Source organism: Stegostoma tigrinum, chromosome 13, assembly GCF_030684315.1.
Source record: "Stegostoma tigrinum isolate sSteTig4 chromosome 13, sSteTig4.hap1, whole genome shotgun sequence".
NCBI lineage: Eukaryota > Metazoa > Chordata > Chondrichthyes > Orectolobiformes > Stegostomatidae > Stegostoma > Stegostoma tigrinum.
Window position 1 is genome coordinate 27107944 of NC_081366.1, and position 21750 is coordinate 27129693.

Genomic DNA, 21750 nt, shown 5'->3' on the forward strand with positions numbered 1-21750 from the left:
ATCAATCTCTGCCTTAAACATACTCAAAGACAGAAATGTAATGGTGAAGATCGTCCCGATCATGAAGGGGAAAGGGCCAAGACAAACATTAGGACCAGGAAAATGATGAGCTCAGAGGCCAAAAGTGAAGTTATTTATCATACAGATGAGATTGGCCAAAATGGGCAGAGCTTATAACATGACAGAAATAATAAGTCTTTCAGGCAAGTAAGGAATGGGAAAAACAATGTGAGTAACGGGGAAAGGTCAGACATAGAACTTAAATTTCACCGGTTTCAATAACTTATGGAGTCATAGAATCACTACAGTGTGGAAGCAGACCATTCAGCCCATCAAGTCCACACGCTCCAAACACCATCCCACTCAGACCCACCCCTTACTCTATCCCTGCACTTCCACACCCCCCACCCCAAGACACTATGGGCAATTTAGCATGGCCAATCCATCTAACCCACACATCTTTGGACTATGGGAGGAATCCTGAGCACCTGGAGGAAACCCACACAGATACAGGGGCAACATGCAAACTTTACACAGACAGTCACCCCAGGCTTTAATTGAACCCAAATCCCTGGTGCTGTGAGGTATCAGTGCTAACCACTGAGAACCGTGCTGCACCATCATAGAATCGTAGAGATATACAACATGGAAATAGGCTCTTCAGACCAACTTGTTCAAGCCAACCAGATATCCTAAAGTAATCTGGAGTCATTTGTATTTGGCCTGTATCCCTCTAAACCTTCCTTTTCATATACATATCTAGGTGTCTTTTGAATGTTGTAATTGTACAAGCTTCCACCACTTCCACCCACACACACACTACCCAGTGCATGAAAATGTTGCCCTTTAAATCCCTCTTATATCTTTCCCCTCTCACCTTAAACCTTGACCTCTAATTTTAGACTCCCCTACCCCAGGAAAAGAACCTTGTCTACCCTATCCATGTCCCTCATGATTTTATAAACTTCTTTAAGGTCACTCCTCAGTCTCCAATGCTCCAGGGAAGATAGCCCCAGTCTCCTCAGCATCTCCTTATAGCTGAAACCCTCCAACCCCGGCAACGTCCTTATAAATCTTTTCAGAACCCTGTCAAATTTCACAACATCCTTCCCCAAGCAGGGAGACCAGAATTGCACACAATAGTCCAATAGTAGCCTAACCAATGTCCTGTATAGCTACAACATGACCTACCAACTCCTATACTCAATGTATTGACCAGTAACGGCAAGCATACCAACACCTTCATCACTATCCTATCTACCTGCAACTCCACTTTTAGGGAACAATGAACCTTCACTCCAAGATCTCTTTGTTCAGCAACACTTCCCAAGACCTTACCATCAAGTGTAGAGGTCCGCCCTGATTTGCTTTTCCAAAATGCAGCACCTCACATTTATCTAAATTAAATGCCATCTGCCACTCCTCAGCTCATTGGCCCATCTGATTAAGATCCCATTGTACTCTGAGGTAACATTCTTTGCTGTCCACTACACCTCTAATTTTCATGTCATCTGCAAACTTACAAACCATATCTCTAATGTTCACATCCAGAACATTTATATAAGTGACAAAAAGCAGTGGACACAGCACTGATCCTTGTAGCACACTGCTGATCACATGCCTCCAGTCTGAAAAGCAACCCCTAACCACCACTCTCTGTTTTCTACCTTTGAGCCAGTTCTATGTCCAAATGGCCAGTTGTCCCTGCATTCCATGTGATCTAAACTTGCTAACCACTCTACCATGAGGAACCTTGGTTGAATGACTTACTGAAGTCCATGGAGATCATGCCCACTGCTCTGCCCTCATCAACCTTTCTTACTTCTTCAATGTGGGAGGAAAACTACATTTTTTGGATGGGGAGCATTAAAACAAAAAAATTCAAGCCATTTAAGGGCACAACTTTAATCATCCGTCTAATGGATGGAAAATCCTAATCAGCTAGGTTCATTTCATAAATAATATCTCCACAACTCATTGCATCACATTCCAAGATCACATAACATCATGGAGCCAAAGTATAATGTGGCTAGATTTCCACTTTGTGATATCTCAAATATGCATGATGCCAGGGATGAAGGGATGAAGGCATTCAATCCATAATCTAACCCACTGGTCATCAAGGCCAACAAGTACTGCCAGCTCTGAAATTCTAACCAGAAGCCCCAGGCAGACAACAGGAAGGGTGGCAGAGAGGCAGAGGTACAGGTGGTTCTGTGTGTCAAGGCAACATTAAAAGTGTTAAGCTGCAACCTTATGAAGGGAAGGTGACCATTGTGGGTGGGAAGATTCATTGATACACTATAAGCATTCAGATCTGTGCATACTGTCTCCAATTATTTGAAAATTTGGCTTTAAGAAGCCATCCTATGAAAACATTCAAGATGGAGCTTTCGGTGGTACACTTGAGGAGGCCAAATGGAGAACAGAGCTTGGTGAAGGAACTGACAAGGGTAACACAGATAAAGAATGCAGAGCAAACTTTGTACAAAAGGAAGATTATTTATATAACAATTACAATCTTCACAGATCTTCTAAAACCGATAGTTTGAATGGCACGGATCAATCCTGCTAGTTTCCTCTGGTGATCTTGCTGCTATAGATCATTGGATCAAGCAGCAGCAGAAGCCATCAGCTGCAGTCCAGACTGCAAAGGGTCAACATCAGGGCAAAAGGGGCTTCTCTGATAGGAAGCCTTAGCCCGAAAGCACAACTACAGCCATTAATGCAGCTACCAGTAACTGGCAGAGAGTCAACGTCTTCTACATCTTTCAGCTGCCAAAGGGGCATCTTCAGTCATAAAGATTTGGTAGAAATCATGTGCAAGTTGCCTTGTATGTAACAGTGGCCCTCAAGTTTTATGCAAGAGGCCCTTTTCAGGAGGCCACGAGGGACCTCTGCAGACCTCTGCAGGAGGGCAAGAAGAAACCTGAGTGAAAAAGGCGCTCATGACCAAACATCTTGAAAACTCCAGTCGTAATTGATATGTTCCACCAGTAGCCATCAAAGTCACAGGCATTCACTCATTGGTGTATCTCTCAGATCCAGATCTATGCATACTGCCTGCATTTTCTTGAAGAATTGGTTTCCTAAATTTGATCTCCTAACTAAAGTGCACCAAGTCGTGTACTTCTCCTTTCATGCTAGGAGTCAAGCAGTTGGCTTTGCTTTCATAGCTGGCCTCACACAGATGCACCCATATTGTCACCATAGCACATTATCAACAGCCAGCTATGTTTGTTAATAGGAGGTCAATTCATTACCTAAATGCACGGATGACTTGTGTCCACATTCACCAAATATTCCTTCTCTTGGTTAAGAGAATGGGATTGCATGTGCGAGGGAAGGAGTGGATGCTATCTCAGTTCTAGAACATGGCAGTGTAGCTTTGTGGCTGTTGTGCCATTATGCTGCCAGTGAAGGGCAACATGGGATTCCAAATGTTTGTCTAGGTACACAACAGTCTTTTACAGAGATTGGGAAAGATTGTTCAAGCAGGTGAAGTATAAAATAGGAAATTAAGACATGCAATCTCAAAAAATAGATCCAAACAGAACAAGCAATTCTAATTGAAGCCCTTACAACAAGAAAGTTGTAAGCTTTTTTTGTAAATGATTACCAGTGCTGAGTAATGCTTTGTGTTGTTTTGTGCAATGCATACACACTGGAGACTGCCATTGGGAAAATAACTGGCAAGCATCCAAAAGCCTGGCCTTCTAAAAGACACATGATTTCCAGGAATAGGCTGTGCCCAGTGCAGTTGTAAGGGACTTTCCACTTACTGCATCATGCATAACTCATACTTTCAGACATCTTTTTAGTAGACATTCATACACACCTATTCATCCAGTAATTGTAGTTCATTGTTTGAATTCCAAGGATGTATTTTTCATCAATTGCACAAAATCACCATTCCAAATAATTTCTCCCAGAGATACAGAAATTATTTTTCAATCCTGTTGTAACCCTAACACAACTAAACCACCCACAGAGTGGGGAACTGAATCTAAGACAATTTTACGTTTTATTGCTTCATACTTCAGCCAAATTTAGCTGCATGTTTAACTCTATGATTGAAATCAGATTGATAAGGAAAAGATATTGTGAAGATTTTCTGTCTGAGCCTACAGCCAGACAACACAACAATTACAATGCTGCAAAACTGCTCTTACTGTAAATCAACTGCTTCAAGACCATTCTTACCACAGTCATTTACAAAATGTCCCCTCCCCTATAGTTATAAGAACTAGGATTTAAAAATATGCATCACTTGCAAATGTCATTGTGCTACTGATCATATTACAGTCTTGACACTACACAGATATAGACAAGTATCTTAGAAAGGATTTCACCATAACAACAGGAAACAAACACAAATAGAGTTCAAAATGTGTTCTGACTGTACAACAATGCTTTTACTTCCTGCTTTTATCTCTCCCACTTGTATTGAAGCAATCTGAAGTAAGATCATACTTACATTGCAATTTCTATTACCAGCAAAAACACTTCACTCACCCAAGCACACACTGAAAGTGATACAATATGAATAGTGCTCTCTGAGAATTAAGCTAGTATCATGAACTGTGCTGCAGTTCCATATCATTAAAATCAGGGTTTTATTATGTTTGTGCTGAGTTCCAGCTTTCTCATCTGTAGGTGATGTAGAATCAACACAATGCGTGATTGTGGAGGGGAAAGGAAGAGTCACCATGGAGAGAGTTTGTACTGCACCATTTTCAATCAGTTAATGAACACTAAGCACTGATTCTGATGCACAATTTTTGAAGTTCGTTCTGTGCTCTGTTTTGAATTAAAATGCAGAATCAGGAAGCATTCACCACGTTGTATTTTCACGTGAATTGGAACTTTTCTAAATCTGAGGAAAAAGTGTCTGTCGCCATGGTTTTACCAAACCACAAGGCTGGAGAGAATCAACTGATGGTTACTTATTCTCAGAATCAGCAGGCTTCAGGCAAGGGAAAGGTTTAGAAGGCAACTTCAGCTGGTTTGGGAACTGAACACACATTGTTGGCATTACTCAGCATCACAAGCCAGCCGTCCAGTCAACTGATTTCTGGATCAGCCATGTTCAAAATAAACTAAAAATGATAGTAGATAAAGTTGATATTTTCTAATTATATTGAAACTTCTGTTTCTTTTTTCTAGCTTGAAAGTATAAAGGATAAAAATATAAAGTCTTTTCCAATTAGTCACTTGGTAAAAACCCATAACATTCGAAGCATCACCATTATAAGCCTTATAGTATGGTAAGTATTAGATCTAAGAAAAACTAAATATGTTTATCAAATAAATATTTCTTATCTATTGCCTTCAGGATATCATGAAGATCATTCAAAGCCATCCTAAGAATTCACACATACCTCTGTTTAATGAAGGATGAACATGAAATGGCTATAGAAAACTAGTCCAAATCTCTCTCTGTTTTCTTCCTGAGCAAAGGAAACTTAGGATTAATTCTTACATGCCACAGCTGCAGCAAGTTTTTGGAGGACATTTCGCTGTGAGGCCTGGAGAATGTTCTTTCCCTGTCTTACCAAACTGGCCTCATTAACTATCTAACCTCTACCATGGTGCCCTCATGCCCATTGTGCCATTCTTGGAACAACTTGCTACTGCCAGGGTATCCCAGAATTGATCCACATGCCCGGACCTGGTGCCATCTTTAAAAGGCAGTTGTGCATCCAGTTAGTCCAGAGCTGCCCTGCACAATCTTGGCCTTGGCCCTAGACATGGCAGATAAGAGAAATCTTTCTCCCAACTTCTGGACAGGGTGGCGCACAGACTGGTGGTCCCTTTCCACTAGAACAAGAACTGCAGCCCATGACGCCAGACCATATTTACCTGTTCTGACACTGCCACCCAGACCAGTACAGTCGCAGCCATGTGGACAAACAGTCAGCACTGTAGGAAGAAGATCAGTGACTCTCTTAATTCTGCCAGTGTACTTGTTACCATCATCTTTAGAATCTCATGCTCAATCTATCTCTGCTACTCTACTTATCTCCCAGTAAGGATCATGCTCAACCAACCTTACTATTGTCTACAGCATCTTCCTTCACTCACTGTCATCCACCCAAACCCACAACATTATTTCCCTGTGCCCTTTGCATTGCTTTGACCATAACCAAAGTGAAAAGCTGGTTAGAGTGTGAGATGAACTTATGAGACTCCAGCCCCGCTTGCCTGGTTTTTCTCACCCGCTCAGCAGTTTTCCATTTTCTCAATTCCTACCTGACCTTCATCTCTGTTGTGCCTTCTTTGTCTCCAGACCCACAGCAAAGTTGTTGCATCTTATCCGCTCTCTTAAATGGTCCGGCAAGACTCTCAGTTTAAGGAGATATGGGGATGAACAGCAGCATTACAATGATAGTTGCTGGTGCAGCCCAAGGTGCAGCATTGAAGTGCATAAGTGTCTTTTAAGTGGATTGGAGATGGCTAAAAGAGGCTGGCATATATCAGATGCCAATGTCAATGGATATGGAGTTCATGTGGCAAAGTCTATGGTGCATGCCCTGAGATATTCATGTCTGGTACCCTTTGGAGCAGGTGGTATGTTGAGGTCACCAGGTACCCACTCTGGCTTCCAAATCAAGGATTTTCAATGTCTAGCAAAGTAAGGTAGAAAGTTGAATGTTAATGAGGAGAGTTTCACTGTTAATAATGTGAATAAAGTTAATAAACAAGCAATAATTCCCCCTTAAGCATATGGATAAGCATATGGACGTACATAGAACATAGAACATTACAGCACAGTACAGGCCCTTCGGCCCTCGATGTTGCGCCGACCTGTCATACCGATCTCAAGCCCATCTAACCTACACTATTCCATGTACGTCCATATGCTTATCCAATGACGACTTAAATGTACCTAAAGTTGGCGAATCTACTACCGTTGCAGGCAAAGCGTTCCATTCCCTTACTGCTCTCTGAGTAAAGAAACTACCTCTGACATCTGTCCCATATCTTTCACCCCTCAATTTAAAGCTATGCCCCTCGTGCTCACCGTCACCATCCTAGGAAAAAGGCTCTCACTCTCCACCCTATCTAACCTTCTGATTATTTTATATGTTTCAATTAAGTCACCTCTCAACCTTCTTCTCTCTAATGAAAACAGCCTCAAGTCCCTCAGCCTTTCCTCACAAGACCTTCCCTCCATACCAGGCAACATCCTAGTAAATCTCCTCTGCACCCTTTCCAAAGCTTCCACATCCTTCTCATAATGCGGTGACCAGAACTGTAAGCAATACTCCAAGTGCGGCTGCACCAGAGTTTTGTACAGCTTCACCATAACCTCTTGGTTCCGGAACTCGATCCCTCTAGTAATAAAAGCTAAAACACTGTATGCCTTCTTAACAGCCCTGTCAACCTGGGTGGCAACTTTCAAGGATCTGTGTACATGGACACCGAGATCTCTCTGCTCATCTACACTGCTAAGAATCTTACCATTAGCCCTGTACTTTGCCTTCCGGTTACTCCTACCGAAGTGCATCACCTCACACTTGTCTGCATTGAACTCCATTTGCCACCTCTCAGCCCAGCTCTGCAGCTTATCTATGTCTCTCTGCAACCTACAGCATCCTTCGTCACTATCCACAACTCCACCGACCTTAGTGTCGTCTGCAAATTTACTAACCCATCTTTCTACGCCCTCATCCAGGTCATTGATAAAAATGAAAAACAGCAGTGGACCCAACATCGACCCTTGCGGTACACCACTAGTAACTGCTCTCCAGGATGTACATTTCCCATCAACTACCACCCTCTGTCTTCTTTCAGCAAGCCAATTTCCGATCCAAACTGCTATATCTCCCACAATTCCATTCCTCTGCATTTTGTACAATAGACTATTGTGGGGAACCTTTTCGACTTCTCCCCACACTATACCTAGAAAATCAATATTGTGCCATTAGGCTCACTCCAGTGCATGTAAAATGGGCCAAATGACCTATTTCTGTGGCTCTACGATTCATTGATTGAACTGTTTGAAAAGAATGTGGATTCCATGCTATAGATTAGATTGCCTATAGTGTGGAAACAGGCCCTTTGGCCCAACAAGTCCACACTGCCCCTTGAAGCATCCCACCCAAACCCATTCCCCTCTAACCCATTCACCCCTGAACACTACAGGCAATTTAGCATGGCTGATCCACCTAGCCTGCATATCTTTGGACTGTGGGAGGAAACTGGAGCATCCAGAGGAAACCCATGCAGACACAGGGAGAACATGCAAACTCCGCACAGACAGTGGCCCGAGGCTGGAATCGAACCCAGGTCCCTGGCGCTGTGAGGCTGCAGTGCTAACCACTGAGCCACCGGGCCACCCCAAAGTCAGAGTATAGAGTCAGAGAACTGTACAGATTGGAAACATACCCTTTGGTCCACCTCGTCCTTGCCAACCAGATATCCTAAACTAATCTCGTCCCATTTGCCAGCACTTGGCCCATATCCCTCTAAACCCTTCCTATTCATACACCCATCCAGATGCCTATTAAATGTTGTAAATGTACCAGACTACAGCACTTTGTCTGGCAGCTCATTCCATACACAAACCACCCTCTATATGAAAACCTTGCTGCTCGGGTCCCTTCTGAATCTTTTCCCACTCACGTTAAACCTATGCCGTCTGGTTTTGAATTCCCAGGCCCAGGTTTAAGACACTGGTTATTCACCCTATCCATGCCCCTCATGATTGTACAAATCGCTATATGTCACCCCTCAGCTTCCAACCTCAAATTCAGTGAGCAGCACCTTTAGCCATGTCAATTTCAGGTCAATCTGTCCCCTCATTTTAGCTACCGATGTAAAGCCTGTGGAACTTAGTTTTCACAGACAAATCAATATTGGGGTAGATTTTCTGCTGGCCAGACAGTTGTTACATCAGTGTAGATGAAAGGGATCCTGCTGAATCCCATCATAGCAGACTCAATGGATTTCCCAGGAAATTGAACTTTCCTCTTGGTAATTTCTCAATGCCTGAAATTAAATACAATTATGACACCCAAAGCCAGGCACTGATGCCCCCACATGAGATTCAACACCACTCCCTTGGCCCAACATACTCCCAGTCTGCTTGCTGATAGTATTCTGCCCCTTCCCCACCACCCCACAACACTCACACCCAGCTTGACAATGCCCCCAACCTTGGCCCAATACCCATGACCCAGGGCCCATCATCAATGTCCCAAGCCCTGATATAGCCTGCACCGGGAACTGACACCACACCGCAGAGACCAACCCTCATGTCTGAGGCCCAACAGGTGCCCTGGGATTCAATATCGATGCCCTAGGACCTGAGAATACCTCTCCACTGCCTGACAACTGGCTTCTACCGATCCTAATCACTGAACATCATCTGCTCCCCTCCGCTGCCATCAGACTCAACTCTCCACATCTTGCCCCTGGATCTGACTATCCATTCCCCTCCCCCCACCAGACCTGTCCCAACTCCTTTGAGGAACGTCTGAGTCTGCATATGTATTGAATGAATGTATAAATGGGTATAGTTTCTGTAGATGTAGCCATGAAGCACAGAGATTTCAGACACTTTCTACTTCAGTTCTCCAAATTTTGCTCACCCGCTTTTATTATTGTTTTCAATTTCTCCTTTTTGCCTGTAATCCACAAAAATTGAACTGGTATTTCAATGTGCAAAATGTATCATAGTTATGAAAATGTTTGTCTATCTTTTTCTTCCTGGTGAATTAGAGGAACTACATTGTGTCATAATGGTAATGGAAAATTTGAGGTAATTTTGCATTAAGTTTAATTTATTTAATTGCGCTAATGTAATAAATGCTCTTCTACAGTGAGTGGTTGGAGCTAAAACAGTGTCACAGTAGCAACACAAGACTGGTCTGCAATTTCTGTTGGGTGACACTAACGTAAATAAGTGAAAGAGAAAATCCAGCTAAAAAAAACTGGTGCATATTTTTTCAAAAAACCGTTTTACAAGAAGATTTTATAATTTTATTGCAGGTTGATTTTAGCAATTGGATACTATGGTCTGTCTTTGAACACACCCAATCTCCATGGTGATGACTATTTGAATTGTTTCTTCGCCGGGGCCATCGAAATTCCGGCCAATCTGGCAGCTTGGCTTTTCCTCCAGAAGTTTTCTCGCAAGTTGAGCCTCTCGGGCTCACTTTTTTTTGGTGGAATTGTCCTCTTCTTCATCCAGCTCATACCTCCAAGTAAATTTTTATATTGCATCTGGAATTATACTTAACAAAAACAGAAAATGCTGGAGAAACTCAACAGGACTGATTGTGTCTGTATGAGACAAACAGAGTTAACATTCCAGTCTGAAATGACTTCGTCAGAAATCTGTAGCACGTTGGTTTGCAAACCAATTAAGAACTCCTCCACTCTTTCTAACCCATCACAACTTCACTGTTCTTAGCTGTGCTGTTAGGATGAGTTTCAGCTCTTCCAACTAGTAGAAACATAATGAGTGTCTAAAAATGGCTGGCAATGACTTATCCCAAAAATTATGTGCCCCAATTCTGACCACTTGACAGCCACAGTTTTTAAATATTAGGCCCATTTCAAATAGAAGTTGAAATCCTAGCAATATCAGAAAAATTCAAATTGCCATTCCTGCATTGAACTGTCAAGATTGAACCATTAACTGCATGTCACACAGCTAAAGAGGATCCATGTGAAGCTGTATATTATGTTGTGTATTCATTTATCCTGATAGATTTACTCATGCATTCACAACACTCTCAATGCAACTTCTGCTGTTGGTTCACATGTTTATTCTTGGGAAAATTGAACACCATACACAATGTGCTGTGGTATCCATTGAGTTTTAGAGGGCTGTCACCTGTGTATAGACACTAGCATTAAATGTATAGATAGAAATATATTGACAGTAAGCCTTGGATTTATATGGGGAAATACCATAATTTTATACATGTTCTCAAATATCCTAACCACTCCCCTTTTCTTCCTAGCCTTTAATTCCTTCTCCTCAGACACCAGCCCCTTCAAAAATCTTAGTTTTTTTTTCCATTTTTCAAAGTCTCACAAGTAAGTTCTCTGGCCTTACAAATTACCAGCAGGCCATTCCCAAAGCCTAGGCAAACTTTCTCTACCATTGGTTCAGGTCAGTTAGTTCCACTCACCCAAATGTGTCTGTAGCCTGGCAATATTTTTGTTCTCAAGTGCCTTTTTGAAAGGAAGATTAACAAGATAAATCAGGAAATTGTGGTTGCATGACTTTCCATCCATTAGTTTACTGAATGGGGATCATTAATATGAATTTCCAATGTGTATTCTAAGCTGGTTAGGCAGCATTACATAAGCACATATTTAGAAAGTTAGCCAATGTGTCATGTGTTTGAAGCACGATACATATAGGCATGTGTATACCAACACAAATTTCACTCAGCATACTGTTCTAATTCTTTTTCGCGTCTAGGTGTTTCAATACTTGCTACAGTGCTGGTGATGGTTGGAAAATTAGCAAACACATGTGCCTTCACCATAATTTATACCTATACTGCTGAACTCTACGCAACTGTAATAAGAAACACAGGTGTCGGAGTAAGCTTGATGGCTTCCAGGCTGGGCAGTATCCTCTCACCTTACTTTTTGTTCCTCGGTAAGGTAGCAGTTTTATTTCTATATGTTAGCTTAAAGTAAGGAATTTTGGCACTATTCTGACACCATTAGGCCATTCCCAAAACCTAGGCATGCCTTTTGATACCATCAGTTCTGGGACTTTTAAATCAATTTCAAAATCCCATTAATTGAACCTTCGATCTATTCCAAATTATTGTACAAACATAAATTTCTTCAGTTCTAACAGTCTGTAATTTTACATTGGCCATAACTCAACAGTCGCACTCCTACTTTGAGTCAGAAAGTTACAGATTTATTGTCCCACTCCAAACGCTTGTGCTCGGACCTTGCAAGGCAGTGACGGCCCCAATCCACCAGCTAGAAAGTTAGAGGTGCAGTAGCTGTGTCTGCATTATATACTGGTCATACAATTAATTGCCTCCAGTCATGACTTCTGTCCAACCTTCTAACATTGCCAGCCAAGTGTATTCAGTCCCAACAGCACCAATGGTGCAGCTGGTAGCCATTCCTCCTACTGCAGAATCCATGTCAAACCAAGATGGAGAAATTCACAGAGTGCAGTGGGGCTTGCCAAGACAAATCAGCTGGACTCTAGCTAAGATGGAGGCAATTCATTTGTGAGGGCAAGACTGGTCTTTCAGCAGGGAACTCCTTGCCAGTGCATGGAGCCTACATCTACCACAGGTTCATGGAGATCTCCCCAACTTGTGAAATGCCCAATGATCCACCAGTGGCTGCAGGAGCAGACCTACCAATACCCCTTAATTTCCCATTTAAAGGCCTCAACTGGTTAAGGACAGGCAGTACATGACCTGTCCTTCCACTGTAAAATAACAGCGGCAGCAGCAAGTCAATTGGCACAATCACCCCTGTTATGCAGGCTAGTGTTTTGATGCCTACCAGCACTTTCTTTGAGCCCCCAAAAAATCCCAACATTGGGCATAAAATCTTGGATAACTCACAAATTCATTACTGAGGTGGTATTACACTGTCAGAGGTTCTGTCCTTCAATTGAGAAAGTAAATTAAGACCCTTTGCCACGAATGTCACATAAAACTTGACTGGAACCACTACCTAGATGAGAACAATTCATGCTGATTTTATTAGATATCCTTCAAAAATGATCACTAAACTCGATCCTCGAATGATTATCTCATCACTGGAACCTTTCTGGTGCATTTTGCATTTTCTACATTACAATGGTAGCTGCAATGTAAAATTATTTACTTGCAAAGAGCTTTGGGCAATTGTGAGCTTGTAAAAGGCATCATATAAATTTCAGATAATGATATTGTCACAATTGCTGCATTTGTATGATGTTGTACAGTAACACTTGCACAATATTGTTTGAAATTCTTTTATATAGAGATTTTAGTGTTTTATCCCTATCCATGCACCAGACAAGTTGGGCTTGATTTTAATTGGGCCACAAGAAACATTACGGGGGGGGGTGCTTACACCTACCCACTTGATCTCTATTAGCACTCGTGGCTAATAATTTTCTGCCATTGGGGCAGAGAGAAATACAAAATATACGCCGCAACTGAACAGCTGCTACAGCTTAAATTGTCAGAACATAAGCTGTTTTTTTTTCTGCGGAGACAAAGCAAGAGCATGTTGAGGTGGGCATGGCTGAGAAAGGCAAAGTGTGATGAATCAATGGCTTTAAGAGGTGTACTTTGTCCTTTTTTAATTCTTTATTGCTCAGTGCATTGAGTACCTGGGGGAGGTCATGTTGGGGCTGTAAAGGGCATCAGTAAGGCTACCTTTGGAAAACTGTGTTTAATTCTGGTCTGCCTGCAGTAGGATGTTGTGAGACTTGGAAGGGTTCAAAAAATATTTACAAGGATGTTGCCAGGGTTGGAGGGTTTAAGCTGTAGGGAGAGTCTGAATAGACTGGGGTCTATTTTCCATGGAAGGTTGGAGGCTGAGGGGTCACCTTATAGAGGTTTATAAAATCATGAGGGGCATGGATAGGGTAAATAGACAAGGTCTTTTTGACAGGGTGGGAGAGTCCAAAACTAGAGGGCATAGGATTAAGGTGAGAGAGGAAAGATTTAAAAGGGACCTAATGAGCATTTTTTTTCACACAGAGAGTAGTGCATGCATGGAATGAGCTGCTAGAGGAAGTGCTGGAGACTGTGCAATTGCATTATTTAAAAGGCATCTAGATGGGTATATGAATAGGAAGGGTTTAGAGGGATTTGGGCCAAATACTGGCAAATGGGACAAGATTTATTTAAGATATCTGGTCAGCATAGACGAGTTGGACCAAAGGGTTTGATTTCATGCTGTACATCTCTGTGACTCTAACCTTGTTAAAAATATATTTCCGTTATTGATAGTGAAATAAATGCCAATTTAAACACTTTTTTACAACATTCCAATACTACAATTAAGGCATTCGATTAATAACCTTACGTACAGTATAATTGACTTAACCCTTATTAATTATACACATAGTTCAATGTGGTGAAGCTTAACAATTGTGTTTCATGGAGAATTTCCCTCCGAAAGATTTATCAGCCTAGTCAAAGATTCCCAGGCTGCTTGTAACCTTTACACACTTGCTGGAATCCCTGGTTCATGATTACATTGAAACTGAGAGGTTGCAGCCCTGGTTCCACTAATTGAAGAGGCTGCGATTTCAATTTTGGCTGAAATTCAGTCTACTACTGAGCCTGGACAAACTGATGCATAACAACAGGTTGAGGCAGACAGCAATCAGTGTTTTTTTTGATCCAGCTCCTTGCTTCTCCAGGTATTCCTAGGAAGAAAGCATTCCTCCTCCACCTTCACATCTTTTTAAAGAGCAGACACAAGAGAAACTGACACAAATAATTGTCACCTGGAATAACGTAATAACTTCTGTCGGAATAAGTTTCCTCTTGTTTTATTTGGATTTTGTTATCTTGCCGCCTTTTAAAAGAGACACTTTTGCTAATTTGATTTTAACTATTGGCAATGCCCATCCTAAAGGGCAACTGAGCAAAGAGATGTTTAACCACTTTAACGAAATCACTGGTACCTGTCTCTAATGGCAAATTCAGTAACTTCTCCACACGAAGTTCGACTAATAGGTGTATAATAACACGCGTTCTCTCACCTATCCTTAAAATAAGTTAAACTAAAGAAGGGAATAATACTAATAATGTTTCAATTCCAAGGGGGTGTTACCTGAATCAAGATATTTTTGAAAGAGTATGATTAAAAGACTTGCACTTCCTCATCTATTCGCAGTAAATTCATAAATCAAATCACCCCGAAATTTATATTAAGTGGAGCCTTGAGATAGTCAATGAAGTCCCTATGTAATCATATTTTCCATAAATGTACTCTATACGAAAAGTATAAAAACACAGTGACACAGTATATTTGTGAAAAATGTCTTCATTTTTCGATGTGTTCATACCTTGAATTGGACTGATCTTATAGAGTAAAAGACATTGAAAATTGTTGGGAGATAGCTCTGGAAAGATCCAGTAATTATTTTCTGCTTAGCATTATTAGTTTGGACATTCTGCCACATCTTCAATGCAGTAAAACATATTTTGCATTTTCGATCCACAATGCAAAATCCCACTGCATCTCTATGGTCCTTTGTAGATTTAGCTAGGGAAACAGGCAGGTCAGCAGAGAGGCATTCATTGGAGTCATCAAAGTGATAATCTTTCTTTCATTCTATTGGTGTGGTCTACTTTCCTGATCCACACCTCCAAAATGCTGGAGGACACTGGTTTGTTTTTGTTTGCATCACACTGCATAGTGTTTTAATGTTCAAAAATCAATGTGGCCTCTTGGACTTGCTTACCACAAAAAGCAGCAACTACTCAGTGCCATCCATGCTGACACAGTCTCAACAATGACATGTTCCTTGCTTCACACTCTACCATTGCACACTTCGTCTTTAAATATTAAAGAGCGATCTGATAAAAACAGTTCAATTTCATCTGCGTTAAAAATGTAATTTGCTCCATACTCGTTCAGGATGTGGGTGAGATGGTTTTGCAGCCATCACTGCAGATTTGCACTCTAATGTGGCTTAACACTACTCCATGGCATGCGTACAGGTGGATTTAAGCTCGAGGCAGACTAGGAATACAGCAAAAAGGAAGGATAGCTTAAGACATCTTGGGCTTTCCAACCTCTCTAATAATGATAAGAAAGCTAGCATTAAGACACTTTATCTAAATGCTCATAGTATTTGCAACAAAGTAGATGAATTAACAGCACAAATCCTCTTGAATGATTATGATGTGGTAGGCATCACAGAGACATGGTTGCAGGAAGCTCAGGACTGGCAGTTAAACATCCAAGGATTCACAACATATCGAAAAGACTTGGAGGTGGGCAGAGGGGATGGGGTTGCCTTGTTAGTTAAGAATGGAATTAAATCTACGGCACTGAATGACATAGGGTCAGAAGATGTGGAGTCTGTGTGGGTGGAATTGAGGAACCACAAAGGCAAAAAAACTATAATGGGAGTTATGTACAGACCTCCTAACAGTGATCAGGACCAGGGGCGCAAGATGCACCGAGAAATAGATAGGGCATGTCAGAAAGGCAAGGTCACGGTGGTCATGGGGGACTTCAATATGCAGGTGGATTGGGTGAATAATGTTGCTGTTGGATCCAAAGAAAGAGAATTCATGGAATGTTTGCAGGATGGCTTTTTGGAACAGCTTGTGATGGAGTCCACAAGGGAGCAGGCTATTCTGGACTTAGTACTATGTAATGAGCCAGACTTTATAAAAGACCTTAAAGTAAAGGAACACTTAGGAGGCAGCGATCATAACATGGTAGAGTTCAGTCTGCAGTTTGAAAGAAAGAAGGCAAAATCGGATGTAATGGTGTTACAGTTAAATAAAGATAATTACAAGGGCATGAGAGAGGAATTGACGAAAATAGACTGGAAGCAGAGCCTAGTGGGGAAGACAGTAGACCAACAATGGCAGGAGTTTCTGGGTGTAATTGAGGACACAGCACAGAGGCTCATCCAAAAGAAAAGAAAGATTATCCGGGGTGGGATTAGATAGCCATGGCTGACAAAGGAAGTCAGGAAATATATCAAAGAAAAAGAGACAGCATATAAAGTGGCCAAGAGCACTGGGAAATCAGAAGATTGGGAAGGCTACAAAAACAGACAGAGGACAACAAAGAGAGCAATAAGGAAGGAGAAGATCATATATGAAGGTAGGCTAGCTAGTAATGTTAGAAATGATAGTAAAAGCTTCTTTCAATACATAAGAAACAAACGAGAGGCAAAAGTAGATATTGGGCTGCTCCAAATTGATGCTGGAAGGCTCATGATGGGAGATAAGGAAATAGCTGAAGAACTTAATAAGTACTTTGCGTCAGTCTTCACAGTGGAAGACATGAGTAGTATGCCAACAATTAGGGAGAGCCAGGGGGCAGAGGTAAGCACGGTAGGCATTACAAAAGAGAAAGTGCTGGAAAAGCTAAAAGGTCTAAAAATTGATAAATCTCCTGGCCCCGATGGGCTACATCCTAGAGTTCTGAGGGAGGTGGCTGAGGAAATAGCAGAGGCTTTGGTCGTGATCTTTCAAAAGTCACTGGAGTCAGGGAAAGTCCCAGATGATTGGAAAATTGCTGTTGTAAAACCCTTGTTTAAGAAAGGATCAAGGCCAAAGATGGAAAATTATAGGCCGATCACCCTAACCTCGGTAGTTGGTAAAATTCTAGAATCCATTGTCAAGGAGGAGATTTCTAAATTCCTGGAAGTGCAGGGTCAGATTAAAACAAGTCAGCATGGTTTTAGTAAGGGGAGGTCATGCCTGACAAACCTGTTAGAATTCTTTGAAGAGGTAACAAGTATGTTAGACCAGGGAAACCCAGTAGATGTTATCTATCTAGACTTCCAAAAGGCCTTTGATACAGTGCCTCACGGGAGGCTGCTGAGCAAGGTGAGGGCCCATGGTGTTCGAGGTGAGCTACTGGCTTAGATTGAGGATTGGCTGTCTGACAGAAGGCAGAGAGTTGGGATAAAAGGCTCTTTTTCAGAATAGCAACCGGTGACGAGTGGTGTCTCACAGGGTTCAGTGTTGGGGCCACAGCTGTTCACCTTATATATTAATGATCTGGATGAAGGGACTGGGGTCATTCTGGTGAAGTTTGCCAATGATATGAAGATAGGTGGACAGACAGGTAGTACTGAGGAGGTGGGGAAGCTGCAGAAAGATTTAGACAGTTTAGGAGAATGGTCCAGGAAATGGCTGATGAAATTCAATGTGAGTAAATGTGAGGTTTTGCACTTTGGAAAAAAGAATACAGGCATGGACTATTTTCTAAACGGTGAGAAAATTCGCAAATCAGAAGTGCAAAGGGATCTGGGAGTGTTGGTCCAGGATTCTCTAAAGGTTAACTTGCAGGTAGAGTCCATAATTAAGAAAACAAATGTAATGTTGTCGTTTATTTCAAGAGGGTTAGAATATAAAAGCAGCGATGTGCTTCTGAGGCTTTATAAGGCTCTAGTTAGGCCCCATTTAGAATACTGTGTCCAATTTTGGGCCCCACATCTCAGGAAGGACATACTAGCGCTGGAGCATGTCCAGCGAAGATTCACACAGATGATCCCTGGAATGGTAGGTTTAACGTATGATGAACGGCTAAGTATCCTGGGATTGTACTCATTAGAGTTTAGAAGGTTATGGGGAGATCTAATAGAAACTTACAAGATAATGTATGGCTTAGAAGGGGTGGATGCTAGGAAGTTGTTTCCGTTAGGCAGGGAGACTAGGACCTGTGGGCACAGCCTTAAAATTAGAGGGGGTAAATTTAAAATTGAAATGAGACGACATTTCTTTAGCTAGAGAGTGGTGGGCTTATGGAATTCATTGCCGCGGAGTGCAGTGGAGGCCAGGACGTTGGATGCCTTCAAAGCAGAGATCGACAAATTCTTGATCTCAGAAGGAATCAAGGGCTATGGGGAGAGTGCAGGGAAGTGGTGTTGAAATGCCCATCAGCCATGATTTAAGTGGTGGAGTGGACTTGATGGGCCGAATGGCCTTACTTCCACTCCTATGTCTTATGGTCTTATGGTCTATGGCATCGACACATCACAAGCTTGCAAAGTTTGAATATCCCAAGTTATGAGTCCAGCACTTTGGCTTATCATAAGGCATCCTTCCATTATATTTCCTGTTCTGCACTGAATTACTGACAATTTTGCCACAACTGGAGATTTGACTAATCTCACTGTATGTTAATATCCTGTAAAAGAAATGAGATGCAAAGTTCATTTTGAAAGTGTTTACAGTGTAAACACATTTATGTTGTATGAAGGGATGACTTCACAATTTGATGCTCGAACAATTTCCTGACATGAGCTCTCTCATCCCATTAGGATTGCTGGGTCATAGAACCATACTGTTTGAGATTTAACATATCGAGCAGAGAATAATATACAGCTTGTTGTGTATTACCAGGTAGTGACCTGTAAAAGATGTTTTGTCCAATATTTGGGAAACAAAATTCATGGTTGCGTTATAAGGCAGAGACCTAGGATACTGAGACAAATTTTGGAATGAAACTTCGTATACAGCATTTTGTTGTCAGTTAGCACTTTGTTACAAACAATAGCCAAGAGAGGTAGAGTCTGCGTTCATGCGCTGAAATGAAACAATGAGCAAGGCTATGACTGCATTCATTTAGTATACTGAACATTCCTTATCAAACACATAAAATATCTGAAAACAGTACATCAGTTTCCAGCTGGACTGAGTAACAAAATGATAGGATATGATTTAATCTTATAATTACCCGTGAAAGAGTTTATAATTTGTCCAGGCCTATCAGGAGAAATGGTTAGTAAGTTTGCAGATGACGCCAAATTGGAGGTGTAGTGAACAGTGAAGAAGGTCACCTTCAAGTACAACAGAGCCTTGATCAGATGGGCAGATGAGCTGAGGAGAGGCAGATGGAGTTTTAATGGGGATTGAGATAAATGTGAGGTGCTGCATTTTGTTAAGACAATTCAGGATAGATTTAATGGTAAGGTCTTGGAAAGCATTGCCAAACAAAGACCTTGGAGTGCATGTTCATAGTTCCTTGAAAGTGGAGTCGCAGACAGAGAGGATATTGATGAAAAGGGTGTTCAGTACACCAACTTTTATTGGTCAGTGCATCGAGTATAAGAGTTGGGATGTCATATTGCAGCAGTATAGGACATTGTTAGCTACACTTGCCCCCACACCTCCTCCCTACCCCTATCCCAGGCCCCAAGATGAATTTCCATATTAAGCAGAGGTTCACCTGCACATCTGCCAATGTGGTATACTGTATCCATTGTACCCGGTGTGGCTTCCTCTACATTGGGGAAACCAAGCGGAGGCTTGGGGACCGCTTTGCAGAGCACCTCCGCTCGGTTCGCAATAAACAACTGCACCTCCCAGTCGCGAACCATTTCCACTCCCCCTCCCATTCTTTAGAATGACATGTCCATCATGGGCCTCCTGCAGTGCCACAATGATGCCACCCGAAGGTTGCAGGAACAGCAACTCATATTCCGCTTGGGAACCCTGCAGCCCAATGGTATCAATGTGGACTTCACCAGCTTCGAAATCTCCCCTTCCCCCACCACATCCCAAAACCAGCCCAATTCGTCCCCTCCCCCCAATGCACCACACAACCAGCCCAGCTCTTCCCCTCCACCCACTGCATCCCAAAACCAGTCCAGCCTGTCTCTGCCTCCCTAACCTGTTCTTCCTCTCACCCATCCCTTCCTCCCACCCCAAGCCGCACCTCCATCTCCTACTTACTAACCTCATCCCACCTCCTTGACCTGTCCGTCTTCCCTGGACTGACCTATCCCCTCCCTACCTCCCAACCTATACTCTCCTCTCCACCTATCTTCTTTTCTCTCCATCTTCAGTCCGCCTCCCCCTATTTATTCCAGAACCCTCACCCCATCCCCCTCTCTGATGAAGGGTTTAGGCCCGAAACGTCAGCTTTTGTGTTCCTGAGATGCTGCTGGGCCTGCTGTGTTCATTCAGCCTCACATTTTATTATCTAGGACATTGTTAGGCCACTTTTTGAATATTGCATTCAATTCTGGTCTGACTGCTGTAGGAAGGATGTTGTTAAACTTGAAAGGGTGCAGAAAAGATTTACAAGGATGTTACCAGGGTTGGAGGGTTTGAGCTAGAGGGACAGGCTGAATAGGCTGGGGCTATTTTCCTGGAATGTCAAGGGTTGAGGAGTGACCTTATGAAGGTTTATAAAATCATGAGGGGCATCGATAGAGTGAATTGCCAAAGTCTTTTTTCCAGGTTAGGGAAGATCAAAGCTAGACAGTGTAAGTTTAAGGTGAGAGGGGAAAGATTGAAAAGGGACCTAAGGGACTACATTTTCATGTAGAGGGTGCTGTGTGCATGGAATGAGCTGCCAGATGAGGTCGTGGGGGCTGACATAATTACAACATTTAAAAAGCAACTGGATGGCACCTGAATAGGAAAGATATAGATGGATATGGGCCAAATATTGATAAATGAGGCCAGATTAATTCAGGAAAATTGGTCAGCATGGACATGTTGGGCCGAAGGGTCTGTTTCTGTACTCCATGACTCGGTGATTCCAGGTGTTGTTGTAGAACCTGCAAAGAAAAATCAAAGATACTCCAAACCAATATACTGACGTCTCATGCTGCTGTTTGGAACAAGTTAGCTAAGTCATCACTGGGAATGTTGACCGGCAACAGATCACAACAGGCAGAGGTAATAAACCTCAAAAATGGAAATGAACAAATAAAAACTCCCAAATTTATGTACTTATGTTGGAAGTATATTAAAAAGCGACTGTTGTCACATTTGACAAGAGTACTGGGCGCTTTACTTCCTTCGCTAGGATTTCTGCTATTTCTCGAGTTGTCAAAAAAGTTAAAGATTTTTTAAAAGTACTCAAAATTCAGCAAGTTACCAATCTTTTAGATTCAAGTTGACAAAAAGCACAGACCAGGTTTCTGTACTTAACAAGCAAGACTTTTTATTTCAACAAGATAGATTCTAGCTACTTGCAAACAATTATGAACTGGCAACATAAAATTCTACCAGTTAAAACATTTTCCCTTTATAAAACTCCCCTACACACTTGTACAGACACAAAACAAACATGAATGTCATTAGCGAG

At 42.0% G+C, this 21750-nt stretch overlaps 1 protein-coding gene across 7 annotated transcripts in view; it reads left to right on the forward strand.

The window, feature by feature from the left end:
* The window catches only part of LOC125458528 (organic cation/carnitine transporter 2-like), a 113798-nt gene that overhangs the window by 83315 nt on the left and 8733 nt on the right, over window positions 1–21750 (forward strand). For 5 of the 7 annotated variants that reach the window (XR_009446610.1, XM_059650622.1, XM_059650625.1 and 2 more), the window contains exons 6-8: window positions 5167–5267; window positions 9997–10211; window positions 11444–11626. Coding sequence is in view for 6 of the 7 variants with exons in the window: in XM_059650622.1 (XP_059506605.1) it covers window positions 5167–5267; window positions 9997–10211; window positions 11444–11626 (499 nt within the window). In the remaining variant the exon portion in view is untranslated. The remainder of the gene's footprint in view (window positions 1–5166; window positions 5268–9996; window positions 10212–11443; window positions 11627–21750) is intronic. The other 2 variants (XM_059650626.1, XM_059650627.1) reach the window with 2 other exon arrangements.